At 47.9% G+C, this 22,440-nt stretch overlaps 7 protein-coding genes across 7 annotated transcripts; 4 read left to right on the top strand and 3 right to left on the bottom strand.

The window, feature by feature from the left end:
- Positions 1 to 1,092: 1,092 nt before the first annotated feature.
- Positions 1,093 to 2,739, top strand: N7466_008253 (transferase family protein; the record flags this gene model as incomplete). The annotated part of the gene is made up of 1 exon (XM_057167642.1): positions 1,093 to 2,739. The coding sequence occupies one exon, from the start codon at positions 1,093 to 1,095 to the stop codon at positions 2,737 to 2,739; it is 1,647 nt and encodes a 548-aa protein (XP_057018273.1).
- An 845-nt stretch (positions 2,740 to 3,584) lies between these two features.
- On the top strand, positions 3,585 to 5,490 carry N7466_008252 (putative MFS alpha-glucoside transporter; the record flags this gene model as incomplete). The annotated part of the gene is made up of 2 exons (XM_057167641.1): positions 3,585 to 3,983; positions 4,102 to 5,490. 2 exons carry the CDS (start codon positions 3,585 to 3,587, stop codon positions 5,488 to 5,490), a joined length of 1,788 nt encoding a protein of 595 aa, XP_057018272.1.
- Positions 5,491 to 5,829: 339 nt separating this feature from the next.
- Positions 5,830 to 11,007, bottom strand: N7466_008251 (uncharacterized protein; the record flags this gene model as incomplete). The annotated part of the gene is made up of 14 exons (XM_057167640.1): positions 5,830 to 6,043; positions 6,113 to 6,505; positions 6,569 to 7,135; positions 7,191 to 7,332; positions 7,395 to 7,510; positions 7,558 to 7,629; positions 7,693 to 7,816; positions 7,888 to 8,214; positions 8,286 to 8,448; positions 8,506 to 9,086; positions 9,108 to 9,374; positions 9,448 to 9,672; positions 9,744 to 10,710; positions 10,783 to 11,007. The coding sequence occupies 14 exons, from the start codon at positions 11,005 to 11,007 to the stop codon at positions 5,830 to 5,832; spliced, it is 4,383 nt and encodes a 1,460-aa protein (XP_057018271.1).
- Positions 11,008 to 11,842: 835 nt separating this feature from the next.
- On the top strand, positions 11,843 to 13,279 carry N7466_008250 (PAS domain-containing protein; the record flags this gene model as incomplete). The annotated part of the gene is made up of 3 exons (XM_057167639.1): positions 11,843 to 11,891; positions 11,959 to 12,255; positions 12,333 to 13,279. 3 exons carry the CDS (start codon positions 11,843 to 11,845, stop codon positions 13,277 to 13,279), a joined length of 1,293 nt encoding a protein of 430 aa, XP_057018270.1.
- Positions 13,280 to 13,401: 122 nt separating this feature from the next.
- On the bottom strand, positions 13,402 to 14,545 carry echA (enoyl-CoA hydratase echA; the record flags this gene model as incomplete). The annotated part of the gene is made up of 4 exons (XM_057167638.1): positions 13,402 to 13,451; positions 13,518 to 14,063; positions 14,197 to 14,334; positions 14,401 to 14,545. The coding sequence occupies 4 exons, from the start codon at positions 14,543 to 14,545 to the stop codon at positions 13,402 to 13,404; spliced, it is 879 nt and encodes a 292-aa protein (XP_057018269.1).
- Positions 14,546 to 15,145: 600 nt separating this feature from the next.
- On the top strand, positions 15,146 to 15,968 carry N7466_008248 (Rer1 family protein; the record flags this gene model as incomplete). Its single annotated transcript, XM_057167637.1, has 3 exons — positions 15,146 to 15,214; positions 15,313 to 15,430; positions 15,589 to 15,968. 3 exons carry the CDS (start codon positions 15,146 to 15,148, stop codon positions 15,966 to 15,968), a joined length of 567 nt encoding a protein of 188 aa, XP_057018268.1.
- Positions 15,969 to 17,283: 1,315 nt separating this feature from the next.
- On the bottom strand, positions 17,284 to 20,176 carry N7466_008247 (class I SAM-dependent methyltransferase; the record flags this gene model as incomplete). Its single annotated transcript, XM_057167636.1, has 8 exons — positions 17,284 to 17,434; positions 17,502 to 17,843; positions 17,900 to 19,181; positions 19,240 to 19,314; positions 19,366 to 19,625; positions 19,686 to 19,702; positions 19,764 to 19,895; positions 19,964 to 20,176. The coding sequence occupies 8 exons, from the start codon at positions 20,174 to 20,176 to the stop codon at positions 17,284 to 17,286; spliced, it is 2,472 nt and encodes an 823-aa protein (XP_057018267.1).
- Positions 20,177 to 22,440: the final 2,264 nt, after the last annotated feature.

The following is a 22,440-nucleotide window of genomic DNA, read 5'->3' as shown; positions in this document are numbered from 1 at the left end:
TTTAAAAGATTTCAAAAACCCCTGTTTTCAAAGTTCTTCTGTTTAATCGGAATGCTGGTAGAGTTGGGTACTGCAAACAAGATATGAAGAATAACGATGGGAGAGCGGCTAAAAAATGATGCATAAAATCAGTAGTTAGTAGCCAAATACCCGATGCACATGTGGCGTGTAGAAATCTAACTCATCAACGCTACTCAAGCTAGTCCAGTGGCCTTTACTTGTCCTACCTGACCGCTTCGAAGGGCAAGAGCTACCAGTGCCACTTATTTTGAATAGTAAGATTGGTAATGCAGGTGCGGATGTAGATGTCTGCAGAAACCAGCATTCCAGTCTAGTCAACTATAGGCTATAGATCCACGAGACTCAACCCATTGCCAGAAAAACCAATTCTCTCTTCTAGATGCCAAAATTATAAGAGTTAATTCTGGAATTTTTGTAAAGAGTCTCCCGATAAATTCCATCTTCCTCCGAGTAAAGTAGATATCCTAGATTCTTCGACGCACTTCTGAGTACATCATACATTTAGACCATATTTTGTGTCGCGAGATAACATCAATAATACTTCCCAAAATTGTTCAGTGTTACCCAAGACGTTTTACTTGAGATAAATCATTTGGACGATAAAGTCTAAAATTCTTGAGTAAACTTGAGGCAAAACCTTGGAAGCTGGGAAAGCATCTGATTGAGTCGCTATTCACAAAAGTTTTGATACGTTGGTCGATTTTTGAGTGACAAAAGTTCTAACGCTTGTTCTTATGGATGCTAAACAAACCTAGAAAGGGAGTAGCCATGGTTATTAGTAACTGATTGTTATTCACAGTGAGTCAGAAGTCATCATTCACGTCTGACCCACCTGGGCACGCCCCATCCCCAATTTAGGACTAGCGTTGGCAACAAGACTATACGCTCAACAACTTGTATGGCCGATAGGTTGCCAAGAGAAAAGCTTATCTACTTTTCCTCCTTCGAGGTCATCGGTGGAATTCAGGGATTGGCTTGCAGGAAGCGACCTGAGTTGACCTATTTATTCGCATTCCCTCCCTTCTCCCTTGAGAGATATCAAAAGAAAGTTCCAGGGGGTCCCGTTGAAACATGAGCTCTATTCACATTCACGGAATCATGTCAGAGAGGATCTATCCGAAAGCCAAGCCAACGGAAGATGCCGTAGCATTGTCATTGATTGATGCAACAACGGTGGACTTTTCGGCAACCTCTGCCATTTGGTTTTGTGAAAAACCTGACAAACAACAAGATGGGTTCGACTTGTTCGACCACTTTCGTCAATCGCTCAGACACACTCTGGATGCTTATCCACACTTCACTGGCCAGCTGAAGAGCATCGCATCTCTTGATTCCTCTGAATCGACGGCTGAGACTGCCAACTTTGAAAAACATGCTCGCCGGTATGGCCGAGTGTATGCTCACTACGGCACATCTTCAGATCCAGGCGTTGAGTTTATCACAGCAAAAAGCACGGCCACCTTGGATACATTATGCCCGGCTTCAAGGCCAACAGAACAACCTATTTATAACCAACAAAGGGTTTCTGTCGATGGCCTGATTCCATCCGTTAGGATCGCAAATGCCGTCCGACCAAAGCCTGCCGATGTAAATGGCGCGCTTCTGCCTCTGTTGGCAGTGCAGATCACTCAATTGGCCTGTGGGGGATTCTCGCTGTCAGCCAAAATGGCACACCCGGTGGCCGACATCTCCTCTTTGGTACATTTCATCAAGGACTGGGCGAGCATCGGTCGATGGATTCTTTCAGGCTCAGCTCCGCCTGTCCCGTTATTAGAGCCTGTCCTCGAGCCGGATCTGCTTGACTCCATGGCCGCTGCAGACATCAATGCGGAAGCTCCCGACCCGAAGACCCTGAAACAAGCGGCAACCCTGCCTCTGCATCGGTACGACTGGTGGATCTCAACAGCCGATTGTCCCTGGGAGGCAGTAGTTCCCGAGGCTTACAGAACAAGAGAGATTCATCCGATCGGCTCCCCAATGCCCTGGTCTGAATGGGACACGACATCCCCAGTTTCTCACTACGTGATTCACTTGACTTCTAAGCAAGTGGAAACGATATGGAAAGCCGCTATCAAAGGAAGTCCACACGAGACTGGTGCCCTTCGAATCAGCCGCCACGACGTCATCCTAGCGCATATTTGGTCCTGTATCGCTCGGGCGCGTAACCAACATGAAGACTCGGATCCTATACACTGTGATCTCACTCTTGGTTTAAGACCCGCGCTTCATCTTGGGGAGCGCTTTGTCGGCTCACCGAGTATGATGGTGGATATCGAGATGACCGGGAGCGAGGTTGCATCATCGAAGTTCCCTTCAACTGAACTCATCCGGACAATTTCACAGAAGATTCGCAAAACTATTAACCAGATGATCCGACCAGCTGCTATTGCTGCGCATTTGCATAGCTTGGCCTTTGAGACATCGCCACAGCGGATCTGGCAGGCTTTTCTTGGATCCCGTCACCTCCTTGTTACGAGCTGGGCTCGGGCAGGTGTTTATGATGTGAATTTTGGGTTGAATGAGTCACCAAGGATTCGTTTCACCGAAGGAGTGATAGCGGACTTGGATGGATGTGTTCTTATCAAGGAGGCGCCACCTCCATATGGTGTGGACGGCTCGGGAGCGAGCTGGACGGATAACGGGGTTGATGTGTCGATACATCTCCGTACGGAGGATATGGAAAGGTTGATTGAGGATCCACTACTTCTTCCGGAATAAAAATAGTGAGAACTTTATTTACCGAAAGAGAAAGCGAATGGCGAATATCGCCCACTATTCTCGAATTGAAGTTTCCAAGATTGGGTCTCTTGGATATTAGATACTGGATACTGGATACTACTATGTAGTATTGTTTCAAGTACTGCAATAAGAGCCAAGGTCCATGGTCATCCTGGTTTCCAAGGGCTTCAATATGTAACAAACAAGGCAAACTTGAAGGCAAACATCGAGCAAACACGTGACAGAGGGTTGTCCGAATCTGGACATCCGGACGCTCAGACCACCGAATGCGGAAAGTCGCACGGGAATGTCAGCTCGTGTGCAACACATGGCCATGCAGCTTTCTATAAACTCGGATTTTATCTTCATAATTAAGGCTTCATATGTACACAACCACAAATTCATACACTATAGTAATAACATTGTGGCAACGAGGAGGCAAAAAGAACATTTGAAGATCCAATCATTCATGGTTCCCTTCTTTTACCTCCGCCAAGCGTCCAATCCGAAAATTCGAATCTATAGACGTCGAGCCCGTGTTCCCCCGCAAAAAAAAAAAAAAAAATTGTCTCAACCTTTTCTCTGTTAAACTCAATTGGGGATCCCACAATTCTATGGGTTCTAGGTTAACCCGGGGGGAATTCCGTTACCAACCCCTGAGTGCTGTCGTTTGATGTTCCCAAGAGTGGGTACGTTGCAGTTTTTTTCTTTAACCTCCGCAGGTCTCCGCGGCTCCAATTCTTGAAGCACCCACCCTTTTTTCGACTCCTCAAACCCCCCCTCCCCCTCTTCTTCTTCACCCGCCATTCCTCTTCTGTCCCTCTGCGCTCCACGCCGCGGTAGGAATGGGCGACGACAAAGTGCAAGAGGCCGCCACCTCGGTGAGAGGTCCCGTCCCTCCTTACGATGGCGCGGGCAACGTGGAATATAAGGCTCATAACGCCATTGAGCCTGTCGACGAGGCATTGCAGCATTACCACTCTACTGAAGGAACGGCTTCGGACTCATCTATGACCAAGGTCATTCGAAATGCCCAGGCGGCTACGGATAAGGAGCGGAATATGACTCTGTTGCAGGGTATTAAATTGTATCCCAAGGCCGTCGCTTGGAGTGTCTTGATTTCGACCTGCATTGTTATGGAAGGATACGATATCAGTTTGGTGAACAATTTCTATGCGTTCCCGCAATTCAATGAGAAATACGGACAGCTGCAGGCGGATGGTTCTTATGAAGTATCGGCGTCGGTAAGTCAAGATCTGTTCCCCCTCTTTACTTTTCAAATCGGTACTTTTTTTGGACCTGGAAGAGAGAAAAGTGATTCGGAGGATATCAGAAATTAACTGTGGTGTTTCTTTTTTTTAGTGGCAATCGGGACTTAGTAACGGTGCCTATGTCGGTGAAATCATTGGCTTGTTCATTAACGGATGGGCTTCGGAACGATTTGGATACCGGTACACCATCATGGCATGTTTGATCCTTGTGAGCGCATGGACAGCAATCTTTTTCACCGCCCCCAATATTCAGTCACTATTGGCTGCCGAGATTCTGTGCGGTATTCCCTGGGGTGTGTTCCAGACGTTGACCGTCACTTACGCCTCTGAGGTGTGCCCCGTCGCGCTGCGTGGATACCTGACCACCTACGTCAACTTCTGCTGGGGCTTGGGTCAGCTTATTGGAATTGGTGTCATCAAGGGAATGCTGAACCGTCAGGACCAATGGGCATACCGAATCCCCTACGGACTGCAATGGATGTGGCCGATCCCATTGTTTATTGGAATTTGGTTGGCGCCCGAGTCTCCCTGGTGGTTGGTGAGGAAAGGACGAACAGAAGACGCGAAGCGTTCCCTCGAGCGACTTACCAGCAAAGACCGTACAACCGATTTCGATCCCGATGAGACCATCTCGATGATGGTACATACGACTGCTTTGGAGGCCAAGATCACCCAGGGTGCCAGTTACTTTGACTGCTTCAAGGGCATCGATCGACGCCGGACCGAGATTGTCTGTATGGCTTGGGCGATGCAGAACCTCAGCGGTAACTCTTTCTCCAATTACTCGACCTATTTCTTAGAGCAGGCTGGACTCTCCTCATCCAACTCTTACTCTTTTGCCATGGGTCAGTACGGAATCAACATGGTTGGCACATTTGGCGCCTGGTTCCTAATGGCTGTGGGCATTGGTCGCCGAACGCTTATTCTGTACGGATTGTGCGGTCTTTGCACAATGTTGATGATCATGGGCTTCCTCGGACTCGTCCCAAAGGCACACAAGGACCAAGCCTCTCTGGCCACCGGCTCAATGATGCTCGTGTGGGCTCTCTTCTATCAGCTGACTGTCGGTACCGTCTGCTACTCTCTGGTTGCGGAAATGTCGACCCGGCGTCTCCAGATCAAGACGGTGGTTCTCGGTCGTTGTCTTTACAACGTCGTGGCCGTAATTTGTGGTGTTCTAACACCTTATATGCTGAACCCGTCGGCCTGGGACTGGAGCAATTATGCCGGTTTCTTCTGGGGCGGATCCTGCTTTCTGTGCATTATATACTCCTATTTCCGCATTCCTGAGCCCCAGGGCCGCTCGTTCGCTGAACTCGACCTGCTTTTCCAACGCAAGGTCAGCGCTCGCAAGTTTGCGACTACGAAAGTTGATGTATTCGATGAAACCATTGAGGGACGTGTCATTGACGATTATCGGGCACAAAAGACTGCCCACAACGACCCCAGCCAGACGGAGAAGAATGCTGGCTTCCAATGATGCGATGTGTCTCATGTTTATGATTTGAGATTTTTCTTTTACTGCGCGCCTGCACCATTTGCATAGAACTCACTACTTGCATAACTTGGGGAGATATGATTTTATTTAACGATGTACATAATACATTGCCCTGTATCTAGCTTTAATCCAAACTAATAAGAATGACAGAATGATTGAATTTATATACTCCCATTTCTTCAAATGTTGGAATCAGTGGACTTACGTACAGAATTTACCTGCTGGAAAATGGAGTGACTTATGTAGAAACATCGAAAGAGATTCTACCTTTCCAACCTAAGTAAGGATACGACCTTGGGAATCGAAGTCTCCGCAACCAATTTATGACTCAAACTCTAGCAACGTTGCAAATTCACCCTTCTTGATGATCAATTCCTGTGGGTGTCCAACTTCAACAAGCTGACCACCGCTCAGGACAGCAACCTGATCAAAGTCAAGCAGAGTGTGGATTCTATGTGCCACCATGATCACGGTACAGTCAACAAAAGACTCCCGTATGACCTTTTGCACTTTGGCATCCGTTTCAGAATCCAGACTGTAGAGACGGTCAGATACCGGTCAATCCCAGTGAAGCATGACGTGAGAATTAAATTGATGAACATACCTGCTTGTTGGCTCATCTAGAATCAGGATCTTGCTTCTCTTCAGCAGGGCTCTTGCTAGACAGAATAGTTGCTTGTGGCCCTGGGATAGAATGCTCTCATCTAAATTCGAATCCAGCAACACTTCATCCGTGCTATTATGGCTTGTCGTGAGGGCGTCCCAAACTCCAACCGACCTCAATGCATCAATAATTTCCGTGCTTGATGCCATATTCAGTGGGTCGGCATTTTGCTTGACAGTACCGGGGAAAAGGAAGGGTTCTTGGCCAAGGCAGCTGATGTGTTGCCGGACTGTTGATCTGGACAAAAGGGAAATATCTTTTCCATCGATTTCAATCTTACCGGAGAAAGTCTCATTGAGCCGGAGAAGCGATAATGCCAATGTACTTTTGCCACTGTTTCGTTCATTATTTGTTAGTTCTGCTTTTTAATCAGGAAATAACAATGCTTGTGATTACCTTCCGGATCTACCGCAGAGGCCGAACTTCTGTCCGGCACGGATGTGAAGGTTCATTTTGTGGATCAACGGCTTTGCCTCATGATTCCATCCAATGCTCGCATCCGAAAATATGATCTCTCCTTGGGTCGGCCATTCTGAGAGTTCATTGTAAGTCTGTATGCTTGAGTTCATCTCCTCACTGGGGGTTTCTTCGGCAAAATCTTTGATTCGAGCAATAGCCCCCAATGAAGTTTCAAGCAACGTCCAATTTTGGATCAGTTCCGAAAGAGTGAGTCCCAAGTCCATCATCATGACAAGGGCAATACCCAAGAGGCCTGGTTCAACACGAGTGCGGAGAGCGAGCGAGGCACCGACGAGAAGCACTGCTATGGCTGCGACCATTAAATTCAGGACAAGACTCAGCCAGCGTTGAACACACAAGAGCAAATAGTAGGGCTTCTGAGCGTTGTCTAGCTTGGAAATCATTCGATTCGTGGTGGCGTGTGTCCAGGAGAAGGCACGGATGGTGGTAACTCCAGCCAATGATTCGATGAAATGGGTGTAAAGAGGACTCTTTAGCTCGATTCTGTAGGTGAAATGCATTAGTTTAAAGTTTGTACGAAACAGAGACAAATTATTACTCTAATAGCCGCAGCTGACGTGATGTCTTGAGGTAGAAGCGCTGAATCAGTACCAGAACTCCAATCAGAGGGGGCAAAGCTGCCGCTAAATATGGAAGTGAAGCGATAGCAACGGCGCCTTGCGCAATAGACCCAAACAACTCTGATTATAAATATGGTTAGACGATTTGCACAATATTCTAGCAATTGAATAACCGAACTCACGGAAACCTGTAGATATGAAGCCTCGAGGTAAAATCATATCCACTAGTCTGATATCTTGACTGAAACGGGTTACCAAGATCCCAGTTTCGATATTCGACAGAAATGACATTGGAGCGCTGTTATTGTTAGCCAGTCATTAAAGTGTGATTCCAGGTACACTCACCTCATGCATGCACTTAGTATTACAGAATGAAGGTTCTTAGAAGCTGCGGGTACAATAACAACCCAAGTCCAGCTAGTAAGAGAGAAATTATAATTAGCCAAGGACACACAACTGACCGAAGGTGTTGAAACTTACAACACAGCAAGCGCTAGGGTAAGAACTTGAATAACGGAGAATGCCCCATACAGCCCGAGCCAGTAGCCCAGGCGCGAAGATGTCGCACTATCACTGCTGGAAGACCAGAGGTCGACCCAGATATCTGCGGGAAAACGAGTCAAATGCCATTTTCGTAAACAGCCCAAGTAGAGAAATATAGTAGTGATAACTCACAGCCAAGTCCACCCATACCAGCATTGACAATGAAGAGAAAAAGCAAAATAGAAATTCGAAACCAGCCCAGCGAAGAGAAATAGTACTTGTATACGGCAAGATCCGTTGTCTGGCGCTTGGTATCTGTGGAGAGGGCGCGGATGGACTCTGCGGCTTGATTGGTAAGTTCTGATAGCCCATCAATCTCCTCTGTTTGCGTAAGTTCAATGCCCTCAATGTGAACGAAGTCGTCAATCTCTTCTTGAAGCTCGCTAAACCTCCCTTGCTTGGCAACCTGGCCATCGTCTCCGAGTACCAAAATCAGATCGGCCTGAGGCAAGTGATGAACTGGAAAATATTAGGTGTGAGATGGAGATTTAATCGGCAAAGTGTTATATCTACTAGATGGAGTGACATACCAGTGTGGGTTGCTAAGAATACCATGCAGCCCAGCCGACGTAGCAGTCCAGTTGGGCCAAAAATATTCTTAAACACATGGTTGGCAGTGACATTGTCTAGGCCACTCAGAACATCGTCAAAGCAAGCAATGCGTTTCCGAGCATAAACGGCACGTGCGATAGCCTATAAATGTCAATCTTTTAGTGAACAGCAGCCCAAGAACATAAATCAACCACTCACAATTCTTTGTCTCTGTCCTCCGCTGAGTTTGGACCCTTTACTGCCCACAACTGTCTCGTCACCTGCTGCCATGTTTTTCAGATCCAGATCTAGTGCACATGCGCCAATTACAGTGCGATACCAGTCTGAATCAAAAGTAGATGGGTCTTCTCCAGCAATGTTGCTTCGTATTGATGAATTAGATAGCCATGGCGTTTCGTCACAGAATGCCAGATCTGGGTACTTAATGAAAAGTTCACCTTCCAACACGGGTGTTTCACCTGCGAGACCCTTCAGGAAAGTAGATTTACCGCACCCTACTGGACCGACCAGGATGATGACACTGCCAGTGGGAGAGGATTCAAGACTCAGTGTGATGCCCGGTGTTTGTCTTGGAGAGGTCTTCCAGCCAAATTTAACATTCTGTAGGGATATAATCACTTCTCTCTGCGTGGGTGGGCTTGTTGGAAACATAGAAAGCTGGATAGCAGAAGTTCCAGTGGTTGAAGTAGAGTCAGCTGAAAACGGCCGTGGAAGCTGTCTCTTCTCTGTAATAATGTATTCTGTCAGTTTCTGTTCAAGCCATGTCTTGTTCTTCGGCACTCAGGAGTGGCCAGGCGCACCGAAGCGCCAGAAGAAAAGGAAAACAAAGTACGCACCAAGACGACTAGGGGCTTTCAGAAACTCTTGTATCCTATTAAGACAGCCAATGGATGCAAAAGTATCAGGAATAGCCATCAAGAGGTAGCTCAGCGGCGTTATCATCAGACTTATGAGCGACAAAGATGTGATGGCTTCGCTGACAGCAAGACCGCGAGAGCCCTGCAGCAACGCTAATATCGCATAGGCAGCAAGTGTCACGAGCTGGCCAAAGGTCAAAGGGGAGTTTACTGGAGGTGAGTGTCAGTAAATGAATTCTTTGCTGTAATATGGAACATTTGAAGAAACTCAGGTAACACGGACTCATGCAAACACGAATAGACGAAAGTTGGCGGAATTTTGTGGAGACTTTGAGTTCTTCAATTCGCAGTGTTTCAATCATATCACTCATTATCTCGGTGAGTCCAAGATATTTAACGTTTCGAATAGAGCCTAAAATAGAAGTCGTAAAGTTGATACGCTTTTCAGTGGCCCGAAGCCAATCTTTTTGTCGTGTGGTAACAGCATTACCCATGGCAAAGGATGCTGCTATAAAAACTAGTGTAGCACTGTTAGTTAAGGGACACCGCAAATGAATCATCAGAGGGAAATGGACTTACTTATTGCCACCAAGATCGGACCGATACAAACAGCTCCGACTTGAGTTTGTAGCAACCATGTAGCGAGAGCTAATTGTAGTACATTGGCCCAGGTTTCACAAATCGAGGAATAGAAATATTCCGCGAGCATCTCTATGTCAGAACCCATGAGGGCCATCGCACTGGATTCGTCGGTGCCCCCTAGAGGCAGGTCCATCATATGGTTGAAAACAAGAGTCATCAGACCACCACGGAGTATGGTCGCTGCAATCAAGCCGTAGCCCATGTTCTCTGACAGCGAGGTTGTTTCTTGTAGAATGGTAACACATTTCCCAATTAGAAAAGGTTGCGCAATACTAAATCCCACGACGCAGAGCCGCGGAAGGGCGATCGTCGCAATTTCCAAGCGTAAACACTTGATCACCGCGAACAGCAGTGCATTTTTTCCACTTTGAGGGCTGCCCATCCACGAGTTTGTGAACCGGGTAGCTACTTCTGAAGACAAAATCCTTTCGTTGACATTAGGTAGACCATCCCCAGTCAATAACCCGGAATGGCCTTTCCATAGCAGACCGTTCAGCCAAGTAAATAAGCCTCGACTAAAAGGCCCGCTCACAGTCTCAGTGGAGTGTTTCTTTTCATTGGACAGAAACCATTTTCTCTTCTCAATACTGTTCAGCGCCAAGAGCAGCGCTTTGAGAGCGAAAGACGCAGAGAGGCAAGCAGAGTAAACCTGATGGTCGGATACCAACCAAGCTGTGCGCACGCGCGCAATGTCCAGAAGTAGGGTGATGAACAAGTAGGCTGAGGCGAGAAATGATGGCCGAAGAGATCGAACATGTTCCAGATCCACGAGAATCACGATGGCCAGCGCCGATAGAAGATCCAGACTTGCACTCGCAAGAGCAACAGACCCGCCAACAAATTGGTGTTTTGCAACAAGGACTAGGAGAGCGGTTTGGATAGCTGCAAAGGCTACAGATACAAGCTTTATGATAACAATCCTTAGATTCTTTCTCATTTAACCAACCCTTAACGGATAATGAATTGTTATACTCACCAGTGTCGCAGCACGAATTGGGGAAGAGAGCACTTTTTGTGGCTGTCTCGATAAATGAAAAATACGAAGGGGTGCCAGTAAGAGGAAACAAGCCGCAGGTACGATGTTCAATATGGCGGATTCGAAAAGTACGGTAAAGTCAAAGCCCCCGCGACAGTCCGTTGTAGCGACGATTGGGCCAAAGCGGCTGTCGCCGCATGCGCCCGTGGTTGATATTGATGCCATGGCAGGAGTAGCGTATAGCCAGGATCAAACGGAAGGGGAATCCGAGTTGAGAAGATTGGCAAAATTTGTTCGATAATAAGCAAACGAACTGATACCCTTTCGACGCGCGGCAAAAAGCCACGCAGACATGGTATATCTATGAAAATGGAAAGATGGTGCCTGGAAAAGGAAATCGGGATGTAAGATAAGAGTCAAGAGTCAGACATCTTACCAAGCATGTTTTCTTTATTTCCCCAGTCTGGGGCATTTGGAGCTAGCAAGCTTGGAGGAATTGCCGGTGCAGCCGCATCCACCTGATAAGGCGAAGTATTGGCTGTGAGGGCCGGACTGTATTCTGAGTAGAGTCTCAGTGTACTAAGTCTAGTAGAGTGTCGCCGGAGCCCCGACGGCGAGGCTAGAACGGAATGGACTGGAATGATGGTCAACTGGCAAGTACAGCCAAATGGCCAAGGAAGTATTGATGTGCCAAACATAGATGGTACGATGACCGGTTTCTGACCAAATCTACAGAAAATTATATTTTGATTCCTTTCACAGTTCCCCCATTGTAAAAAAAAAATATATATATATCAATAAAAAATGTTCCTGAATTTGTCCCCACTAGTGGCAATCGGTGCAATCGATCGATCCACGGACCACGGATTTGACAGCCGTTGGACCACGCCTTCTCCCGCAGGGCTGTAACCTGTTTCCCGCTTTTTACTCCTCACGTTGTTGTTTGGAGTACCTGGCTCTTCGTACACGTTGATAGAATTCTTGGTTCATTCACCGAGTCGCTCAGATCCTTCAGGATTCTGTCACGAGGGGTTAGTGGGGGGTTCCACTCTTCTGCAGGATGGACACGACATTCATCACGATCCATGGCAAGCCACTTCCAACCTGCAGTCTCTTGACAGTCATGTCATGCTCAGAGAGCGGTGTGCTGGTTACTATTACTGACCCAACGTACAGATCTATCATGTGACGCCTCGATCCGATATGCCTCCGATAGCATTCAGGTAGTGCTTGGGTACCAGCCATATGAAGTGCTTAATCGCTCGTGCTGGGAGTACTTCCACCCGCAGGAACTGCCCTTTGCGCGCAGTGTCCATGGTCGCGGTGTGCGACTTGATAAAGCTGCCGTGCTGAACTACTGTTCCATTCGACACAAGAATGGATCGTGGATCGGGTGCGAGTGTGTGTTTACGGTCGTGTACGATGTGTTGATCGCAAGCACTACTGTCTATGGCCGGGGGAAGGGCAGTCAAAGTAAGCTTCCTCATATCGGCTGGTCCCTAGCCATCGATCATCTCTTTCTAATCTTCTTTCTCTCTTGTTCCTTTTAGACCGCGCCGTTGATGCTCCCATTGTCCGCCATCTCTTCACTTCCTCCCCCAATGACTCGCGCTATCACATGCTCACATTGCTATCCAACAAATTCTCACAACGCCTCGATGAGCCGCTTCATGAGCCTCGCGCTGCCATGTTCGTTAATAGATTCACCCGCACGGCCACTATTATGTACGCTACCGCCGGCGTGAGCCAGATTCTGGGACTGAACCCCAACCAGCTTATCTCGAAGAGCTTCTTCTACTGTATCCAAGAGCGGTGCTTGCGGGATGCAGTAAGATGCTTGGAGAGCGCGAAGGCAAACGACTCGATTGCCTATCTGCGCTTCTGGTTCCGAAACCCCATGCAAGATGATAATCCCGAAATGGCTCAACGTGGACTCGTCGCTTTTTCAGACCCAATTCCTCCTCTGGAGCTGGAGGCCGTTGTTTCCTGCACATCGGATGGTCTAGTCGTGATTCTCCGTCGTGCTCGAGCTCCCATACCCACCAGCAGCACCCTTCCACCTCAGCCGGTCCCTGTTTACTCGAATGGTTTGTTCGCGGCACCGTGGGCTCCAGAGCCGGTCTACTCCTATGGAGAAGCGCCCCGTGCTCAGGAGAATATTGTTCCAAATCCAGCTTATCCGGAAGTGCGGGCCTCACTTTGCAGGGAAGATCACTCTTCTGGGTCCAACTTTACTTCAAGCTCTTCTGCCCCTACTAGCGTTGAGACGCCTCCTCTGCAACCAGAACTCAAGACGAGCGGCGGTGGCCCTGCGGCAATGGAATTTATGGATACGATCCGCGAGGTGGCCGTCTTCGCTTGGGGTATTATTGGAATCAACCGGTCGCTTGAGCAGTACAAGTGTGGAACGCCAGCGGGTGATTCTCAGCCTGCGGATGCGAATTTCGAAGATGGTACATTTGGGGGAGACGCTGCGGCTGGCCGTGGCTGGCAGTAAACCTCAGGGGCATATTACAAGAATGGACAGGTGTATATTTTAAGCAGTCCAATCAATAGTCCCGGTATCCGGAACCTGGAGGATATGAACAAAAGGTTTAGACTAAATGGCGCTAAACATATTTACTCGTGCGACCACTCAGGCTTCTTCTTCTCGGCGAAAGCACTCATCCCTACTAGCATGTTAGCAAAAAATTCCCACTGACCCTAGGAAATCCAAGAATCCAATCTAAACTTACCAATCTTTTGATCCTTGCTACCAAACAACCCATGGAAGAGTCTCCTCTCATACTCAACACCCTCCCGCAATGACAGTTCCTGGCTCTTATTAACGACTTCCTTCGCCGCAAGGGTAGCGACCCGACTATTGCCCGCAATCTTCTCGGCGGTCTTAAACGCGACATCAAGCAATTCCTGGTGTCCACCCTCAACAACCTCCGCCGCGACTCCCCATGCGCCAGCCTCCTTTCCGCTGAAATTCTTGCCCGTGAGAATCAGCTCCATGGCTTTGCTCTTGCCAACGGCCGCAGTCAGGCGCTGTGATCCACCTGCACCGGGAATGACGCCAAGCTTGATCTCTGGCTGTCCAAATGTGGCGTTGCTGCTGCAGTAAATGATGTCGCACATCAATGCGAGCTCGCATCCACCGCCTAGGGCGTAACCTGATACAGCAGCGATGACGGGTTTGCGGATGCTGGTTGCTAGGTGGGACCAGGGTGCGATAAAGTTAGCGTTGTATGCCGCGGCGAAGGTCAGGGGTGCCATTTCTTTGATGTCGGCTCCGGCTGTCGGCGAATTAATAGTTAGAGAATGTATTCCTTGACAGGAAGCTCAAAGACAGATTTGTATTGTTGTGGAATAGAGAAAAGAAAAGATAATTGTTTCAAAATTATGAACCAATGGTTGTGTATTGCTCACCTGCAAAAGCCTTCTCGCTGCCAGTAATAATAATCGCGCCGACATCCTTATCAGCGTCGTACTTGCTCAATGCATCGTTCAGCTCCGTCATAAGAGGGCTGCAAAGCGCATTCAGGGCCTTTGGTCGGTTAAGGGTGACTTAATTATGTCTATTAGTTTATCGTGTCTCGCTTCGCTTGTTGCGCTGTGGAAGGGATTACTCACTCATACCAACACCAGGCTTTGGGGTCGAGGTGAGGATGTGTTCATAGCTTGAACCGGTGGAGTAGGGACGTGCCCGAGCTAAGAAGGAGGTCAATGGGACAGCTGTCCGGGAGGTAGCTAGACGGGCACATTGACGCGCAAACATGGCGACTGTGTTATACGATGTTGTGGTGTATGGGTTGTTAGCAATATTAGTGAGTGTATGGGGAAAGACGGCCAGCTACGTGTGGAACAGCCTATGATGTAAATGTCCCCGCTGGGCCGGGAGGGCCGAAGTTAACCGTCCCGAGGCAATTGGCCCCAGTGGACAACCAAGGACCAGTGCTTATTAGCTTAGCTGAAACTCCAACCAAGATGAAACTTCTGTGATGATCAAGATCCAAGTTCATTCTTTTTGTTTTACCTTCAAAACACTAATAATATATTCTAACAAGCTTTACATGAACAAGTCAACAATGTTTCAGAACTTGGCGCATTGTCAGGTCAAAAGCGGAAGGCGGTCAACAGTGTACTTCATGTGCCAGAATGACTAAGCCGCATGCAATTTCATTACATAATCAATTTTCAGCATAGCCACAAGTCACATGAGGTAACAGTGGCTGCCGCCCAGTCATCGCAACGCTGATTGGTTGATATCCAGGGGACACTTTGCGTCTGTTTTCCAGAAACAACGCATTCAGCACCGCGATCAGCGAATTCCATCGGACTTTTCCCTTCCTCCCCTACACACTCTCACCTCATAACCATGGATGTTCCTGAGCCAGACCAGTCGCCTTTTACGGCGGTTACTGCCCACACCTCTAAACTGACCAGGGTGAGTACTCTTGAGGGGGTTTGAATGTCTCGATCCCCCGGATACCGGAGGTCACAGCATCCCGCAGCACAAGACACATCATACTAACTTGAGTACAGCATTACCAAGCCTACCTGGATGCCTCTACTCCTTATGCCACCTACCGCTGGGTCGGTTCCGCTGTTCTCTTGCTACTTTTCTTCCTGCGAATCATCTTCGCGCAAGGATGGTATATCGGTACGTCTTGTCTCCGACTTTCCGCTGCCATTGAAGGAAAGGAACGAAAGCGATCGCTCTCTGCGCCGAAAATATGGCAGTATGAGAAAATGCATAAATGCAGCATACATGTCGAAGGAACAAAAGAACAAAAAAAAACTGACCTCAATTGATTATAGTTGCCTACACCCTCGGCATTTACCTCCTGAACCTCTTCCTCGCCTTCCTCACCCCCAAATTTGACCCCTCCCTCACTCAAGACGAGGGACTGGAGGATGGAGATGCCGGCCCTAGCCTCCCCAGCAAGTCAGATGATGAGTTCCGTCCCTTTATCCGCCGTCTCCCCGAATTCAAGTTCTGGCACTCCGCCACCCGTGCCATCGCCATCGGCTTCGTATGCAGTTGGTTCGCCATGTTCGACATCCCCGTCTTCTGGCCCGTCCTGGTTGTGTACTGGTTCATTCTCTTCGTTTTGACCATGCGCCGCCAGATCCAGCACATGATCAAGTACCGCTACGTGCCTTTCTCATTTGGCAAGACCCGGTACGGACGGTCATAGAGAAAAGCAGAACCGAACCAAATCGACAATCTCCTTTTTCTTCTTGCATGACTCTACCGGTATTATGTTCTGCTTTACTCCTTAATTGGCCCTTTTCTCTTTACCCGCCCGTCTGCGCGTGGGTTATACCTGGTTTTTTTTTATTTAAGAAAAAAAAAATCTAGGATGCCACCCATTGGAGGGGCGTTGTCAATGGTTATGTGTGTATGTGTCCTAGAAGCTTTGTTCTTTCTTCCACGGATGAAATGGATATTATGAGCGATTGAGCGATGGGTGCGAAAAAGGACGTTTGGATGGGAGTCATGGCCTGCCCGTTTTGATGAAATGCTCCGTTGTAATCCCATATCTCTTTTATTAGAGGTGCCTTTTCTTGCTCTCTTGTTTTTATGTTATTTTCTGTGTCCCTTGCGTGTTACTCCCCCTTTTGTCCTTTTTAGCTTTCATCTGTGAAATATGATTATTAGACTTGGGCCGAGTAAATACTGGCTTATAATGTTCGATTCCAGTTCTAGTTGTGTTCAGAGTTGGTATTTTTGTGATTTTTAGAATAACGATTCAAACATTGAAGTTGAAACTTCATTTTATTCATAACTCGAATGTATGTGCAAGATTTCAGTGGACGAATTTGGGAAGATTTGAATGTTCAACATTCAAAGGCACCTGGATCCATATATTAGTATTAGGTTGTATGAATATACCTTCAAAAATTTGAATGTTAGACAGATTTGTATGGTGCAGTCAGTAGGTACTAGTAGGTGTTCAAATGTTCATCAATTTCAAACACTGAATGTTCAATTGATGTCAATATTATCCGAACACTGTAGATATACAGTGCTAGATTCATTCAAGATTTTGTCCTTGAAGCTTCAGGCTTATCAGTATTTCATGCAGACATCTGGATTGCTATCTGAATATTTGGATCAATTGATATCAATTTGCAGACTACTGGCAGTACTGGTACATGGGGTCGTGTCCACGACCTCGGGACCTCCAAGGCTAGCACTAATTAATCCAACATTTGAAGAGCATGTGTATCTGTAGGTATTGGATATTCAAGCACTGGCAGTAATTGATTCAATGTTCATACTTAATAACAGTATCTATTCTCATTTTGAGACTCGCTTCTATTCACAGTACAACATTGAAAGAAAGAACAATTCATGAGATATCAAATTTTGGCATATCAGCCTTGGGCGCCACACACGCCGTAAACCCCAACAAGTAGTATGTGCGGTAACAATGTAAAATCAGAGCGCAAGGGGGTAGTCATTAAAAGATACAAAACAAGTCATAAAATTAAAGTCATACCTCAATCTCAGATCTGCAAGTCCTCAACACTGCTTGAGCGCTTCGCTGTCGCAGTGGCGATGTCGCTGAGAGAGAGAGCCGAGATCGACCGGCCATTTTTGGGCCGGACGACGTCCTCTTGCTTGGTGCAGATCCAAGTGGATGCATACATATTCACACTAGGTGCACAGTCAGTATTTGGGTTCCGAGTAAAAAAATTCAAAAGTATAAGAGTTGCGGGCTTACCGGTCAATACATGTTCCTGGGAAACGGGCGCCAACACGACGAGCTGTGAAACCGTTCTGCTCGAAGTGCTTGATGTACCAGGGATCAATGCTGGCGGAGCGAAGAAGAATACGTCCACCGATCTTAAGGGCGTTGTTGAGACGACGGGCTTGAGCCGCGGCTGCGTCTTCGGCAGGATCGAACCAATCCATAGAGTCCATAACCACGGCGATTGTCAAAGTACCTGGCTTAATGCGGTTGATCACTTCGTTGATCTCATCGGTGTGGATGCGAAGTCCATCGAAGGCACCTGGCGTAGAAAGCTTGACGTGCGCCTGAGGTGATAGATAAGTTGGGTGGCATCTGTATGAAGTTAGTTTCGAAGCCTTGGGTGTTAAAGATGATGTATATTGACTCACCTGCGCGAGAATTTGCCCTGGAGACAGAGGTAGTAGAAGTAATTGTCGTTACTGAGAAGGGTGTCCTTAACCACGGGGTCGAGGGTGTCCACAACATATTCCCAAATCGACTGGCCACTTATGTCCTTGCTCTGCTTCATATCAGATGTCAAGCCGTTGCGACGGAAGAAGTCATCCACGATCATGTTGCGCTGGTTACGGGGCACACCAGCAGCCTTCCAGGCGAACCACTCAGTGCTAACAACAGCCCAGTTCAATGGCTTGCTCAGGAGAATCTTGCGGACACGGGGCCAGATAGCGCGCTGTTCGGCCAGAGTTTGGGCCTCGCACATCTTGCGGATCTCTCCATCCAGACCAAACATCTTGGCTAGGTAGCGGACCATGCGAATAGCGTGACGTGAGCCACCAGTCTCGTATAGACCATTTCCAGATGTGGACGTGAAAACATCGCTGTGTTCGAGCCAGTACTGGAAGGCCTGGCTAGACAGGTGAGGGCTCATTTTGGAGATGAGCAGATCGCGGAACTGGGGGTGCTTGCCTTCACCGAAGATCTTCCATGTGTCGCGGTGACCCAAAGCAAGGAAACTAGCTACTTTAAGCTCCAGAAGGTGATTCTGGTTCGGGTTCAAATCAACGGCATGCACACGTCGCGGGTTCTTTTGGAGATAGTCGAGAATGTTGTCGCCAGCACTGGTGATGGCCAAAATAACATCATCAGGGCCAATGTTCAGCAGTCGGTGGTCGACACGGGGATCCTCCCAGGTGAAAGCGTAGATGTATTCGTTCTGGAACTGAGTGTGCTTGGGGAGCATGTCGTTGTAGTGAATTCGATAGTGGTGATTCTGGTAGAATGAGGATGGGAGAGGCAGGTTTGCACTCAGGTTAATGACAGCAGATTCATAGGCCTTTGAGCGAATCTCCGTGGTGCTCTTCTCCACAGCCTGGGTCATTTCCGCATGGTGGTTTGCGGGGGAAAGGTAAGGCGACTCGGTAAATGAGGCATCGAGCTTTTCGATGGCAGCTTGGCTTGATGGAGTTGAAGCGATCTCCTTGGGGCAACCGACAAAAACGTAGTATGGAATGCCACCGAGAAGATAATTGCGACCGCTGGCCGAAATGACGGTTCCGAACTTGTACTCAAGGTAGTCCCGACGAGCAGCCTCCAGACTCACACGATCGAAGTCAAACCATGCTCGCCAGAAGACACGACCGAGCCAGTTGACATGACGGTTGAAGGCACCACCGGTGTAGTTGCGGGAGGATATATCCACAATGCTTTGGACTGTTCTGATTGTCAATTCATATCCCACTTGAATTTTTTCGTCATTGTAATTCCATACCGTAGAAGTCGCAAACACCGAGAATACCAGTAAGGGTGAGGCGGGAGGTCAAGGAGTCAACGACACTGTAGTAGTCTGAGGGATATTAGCAAAAGAACTTCACAGTTTCCGAACGTCTCTACATACCTGGAATCATGGAAAGACTGTAGCTCATTGTGATCAGGTCGGCACGATCACTGGTGACTGAGTTCTTCCGCGGATCGGCTTGACGCTCAGGAATCTGGAAGGATCGGGCATCCTGGCAAAGGACGGTGACATTCTTCCATCCGAGGCGCTCAAATCGTTTACGAGCAATATCACACAGCGATGGTGACAGATCCACAATGTAGACCTGATCGAAGAACTTCTCCACGGGAACGAAAGCCGACATAGCTTCAACGTTGTATCTGTCAACACCTTTGGGTTAGTTTCAGGTCCTCGAATCACATATCCTTTAAGGTGCCTACCCAGTGCCACCGCCAATCTATGAAAAATTGTTAACTTTTATCTTTCGGGCCATTAGCTTCCAATGGTTTAAAACTCACGTCCACCCAGACTGCCTTTCCAGGCTTAATCTCCTTGCTCTCGACCTTGTGCTTCAACTGTGCTGCCACAAGACCTAGCATATCCTCGCGACCACGGAGAAGACGGCGACGGGTCGCATCGTAGACAGTAGCCTGGTCTGGTATGAGCTTGCTGTTTCTGTTCCTACTGCTAGACTTTGAAGGATAAGCTGCAAGCATACCTGTGTTCTGTAGAAGCTCTCGAGCGCATCCTGTTGACTCGATCCGGACCTATCGTGTGGCTTTAAGAAGTTCGCCCAGATAAATTTCACGTAGGTCAAAGGTCCATGATCCATATTGACCTTGACCTGCTGGAATGAGACGAGAAGGACCAACGCGACCAAGGCAAATACCAGGAGCGCGGCTCCGCCGATGTAGAGATGTAACCAATCCATATTGAACAGATGAAGCACACGAAATAGTTGTGTGAAGGAATGCAGCGGGGAGAGCACGAGGGAAAGATTCATATACAATGTCTGCCCGAAATCGCCGATAGCACGCGCCCCATCACGAGGGGAAGCGCATCGACCACATCCTATCAGCATAACACATGGGTGGGGGAGGCCATGAGACCGAAATTGGCGGGGTTTTACTAAAAGCAGCTACAGATGGCAAGTGGCAAGTACCAGGAACATAGCTCCGACCGTAAGAGAGTATACTCTGGGGAAGTCACCAGTACCTTGGAGAGTAGTAGTTTCCGCTATTGAAAAAGGATCCGCTTGAAGTAAATATGGATCGCCTCAAACGGATCGACACCCGAGTTTGTCCATTTAATTCCATTTGGATTCATTTGGATTAATCCGTTATCAGGGCGGGGGTAGAGCGTGTGCAGAGCTAAGTGGGCATACATTCATTCTACATTGGATTTATTGGAGCAAAGTTAGAAGAGCAATACAACTTTAAGAGGAATTGGCTTTAACCTCCCTGCAGTAGTTCCGATACTCTCGGAGCCAGTCAGAGCTCAGAGTGCCCGCATGTGCCCGTGGACTCGGGATCCACCGGGGATACCACAGCCCTTCACGTCGGCCCGTGGGGGCATCATTGGGCCCCCATAGGCCCGCAGACTTTCACCAATCAGAAGCCCGATCGTCGGCACATTGGGGCTTCCCCGGGTTTGAATGGGATCTTAACAAAAAACCGCGCAGTGGCTGCTTTCATCTTTAATTAGCTATCATTTCTCAAGAGCACGTAATGATTCATGATTAATGCTCGTTGGTCATTCGCCTATTGGTGTCCCATTCCCAAGGTTGGGCCTTATCAGCCCAAATTTGGATTTGCATCAAGACAAACTATGTACTCTGTACCAAGGATTCATAAGGCATGGGGCCCTTGCACCACTGTTTTGCCAGTTGTCCTTTGCTTGAACCGGCCTATATATAGCCAGTCATCTTGTACCAGTTTCACATTTCTTTTTCATTTCTTATTCCAACCTTCTGAGCCTCTTCTGAGAGCCTCTCCTCCTGGGCTCGTCCGCCCCTCAACTCTCGAGTGCTGCAGGTACATTAGACACCCCCCCCCTTGGTTTCCGCTAACTTGTCCTCTCGGTAGCTATATCTCTACAAGTCCAGTCTTACTCCTATCTTGTCGTCCATAGAGAGTAGCAACTAGCACTCCAGACCTGTTGAAATACATATCCGAGGTGGAATAACAGGGGAAGGGAAGGGGGGCTTCGGGGGAGATTCCATTGTAATCAGTACATGTAGCCTCCCGGCTTGTAACTGGTCGGTCTGCCCAATCAGTAGTTTCCTTTCTCCTCCACTGTAGGGTAGCCGTATGGCGGCCTCAGGTGCCGCATCCATTCGCGGTGAGGATCTAGCCGTGTCCCGTGGGCCATGTGCCGTGGCTTTTTGAAGCTTCCAGATATCTGGCACCTTCTATCCTATCACTTCACCGAATGAATGCACGAGGCGATGGAAATTTCTATACGAATCATGCCCGTAACTCACTTGACACGTGTGAATGTCAGGACATCCACCCTCTGACAATCATGAAGAATTGCGAATCGTCATCAGGTTTATCTTGCAGATCGTTTGACCACCTTGAACCTGGTGGCGATACCGCTTATAGTCCATCCCCTACTTTGAATATTTCTCTGTCGCCGACGAGTTGGAATTCACTAGTTGAGTCGGATCGGGGATTAGTACTGACGAAGCGATGTATCTGACATCGGTATTGGTTTCTGTCTAGAGCCTGAGTCAAAGGGACTTCTATCTTGGCTGCGAGGTAACTAGCTGCTGTGAACTTTCCCAATATCTCACCGATATTTCAGAACCTTTTTTTCAAAAAATAAAATAAAAAAATCGCATATTGCGCTGATTGTCCGTTTTTGATGACCGACCGGCGCTCTCTCGCCGCGATATGGGAAGATCTGCAAATGGGTATCCATAAAGTGGGGAATATTGAAAGGTGGAGAAAACTTCTATCTATAGTAGTCGCAGATTTCTCGATCCTTATATACAGTGTACTGTGCAAAAGGCTACTGAGTAATTGCTGATTTAATCAACACTGGCATCGGTATGATATTTCTAATAAGCGCTGTTCTACCAGTCGCTTCTAGGCCCCTTTGCAAATTGGCGTGAAAGTAATTATGTGAGCATTTCAGAACCTAGGACGATTGAACCGACTTGAAATGTACTTTCCATCTTACCATACGCATGTT

Source organism: Penicillium verhagenii (genome assembly GCF_028828195.1).
Source record: "Penicillium verhagenii strain IBT 33310 chromosome Unknown utg000008l_segment0_segment0, whole genome shotgun sequence".
Taxonomy (NCBI): Eukaryota; Fungi; Ascomycota; class Eurotiomycetes; order Eurotiales; family Aspergillaceae; genus Penicillium; species Penicillium verhagenii.
The sequence above is the reverse complement of the archived record's forward strand: the minus strand, read 5'-3'. Positions and strand labels throughout refer to the sequence as shown.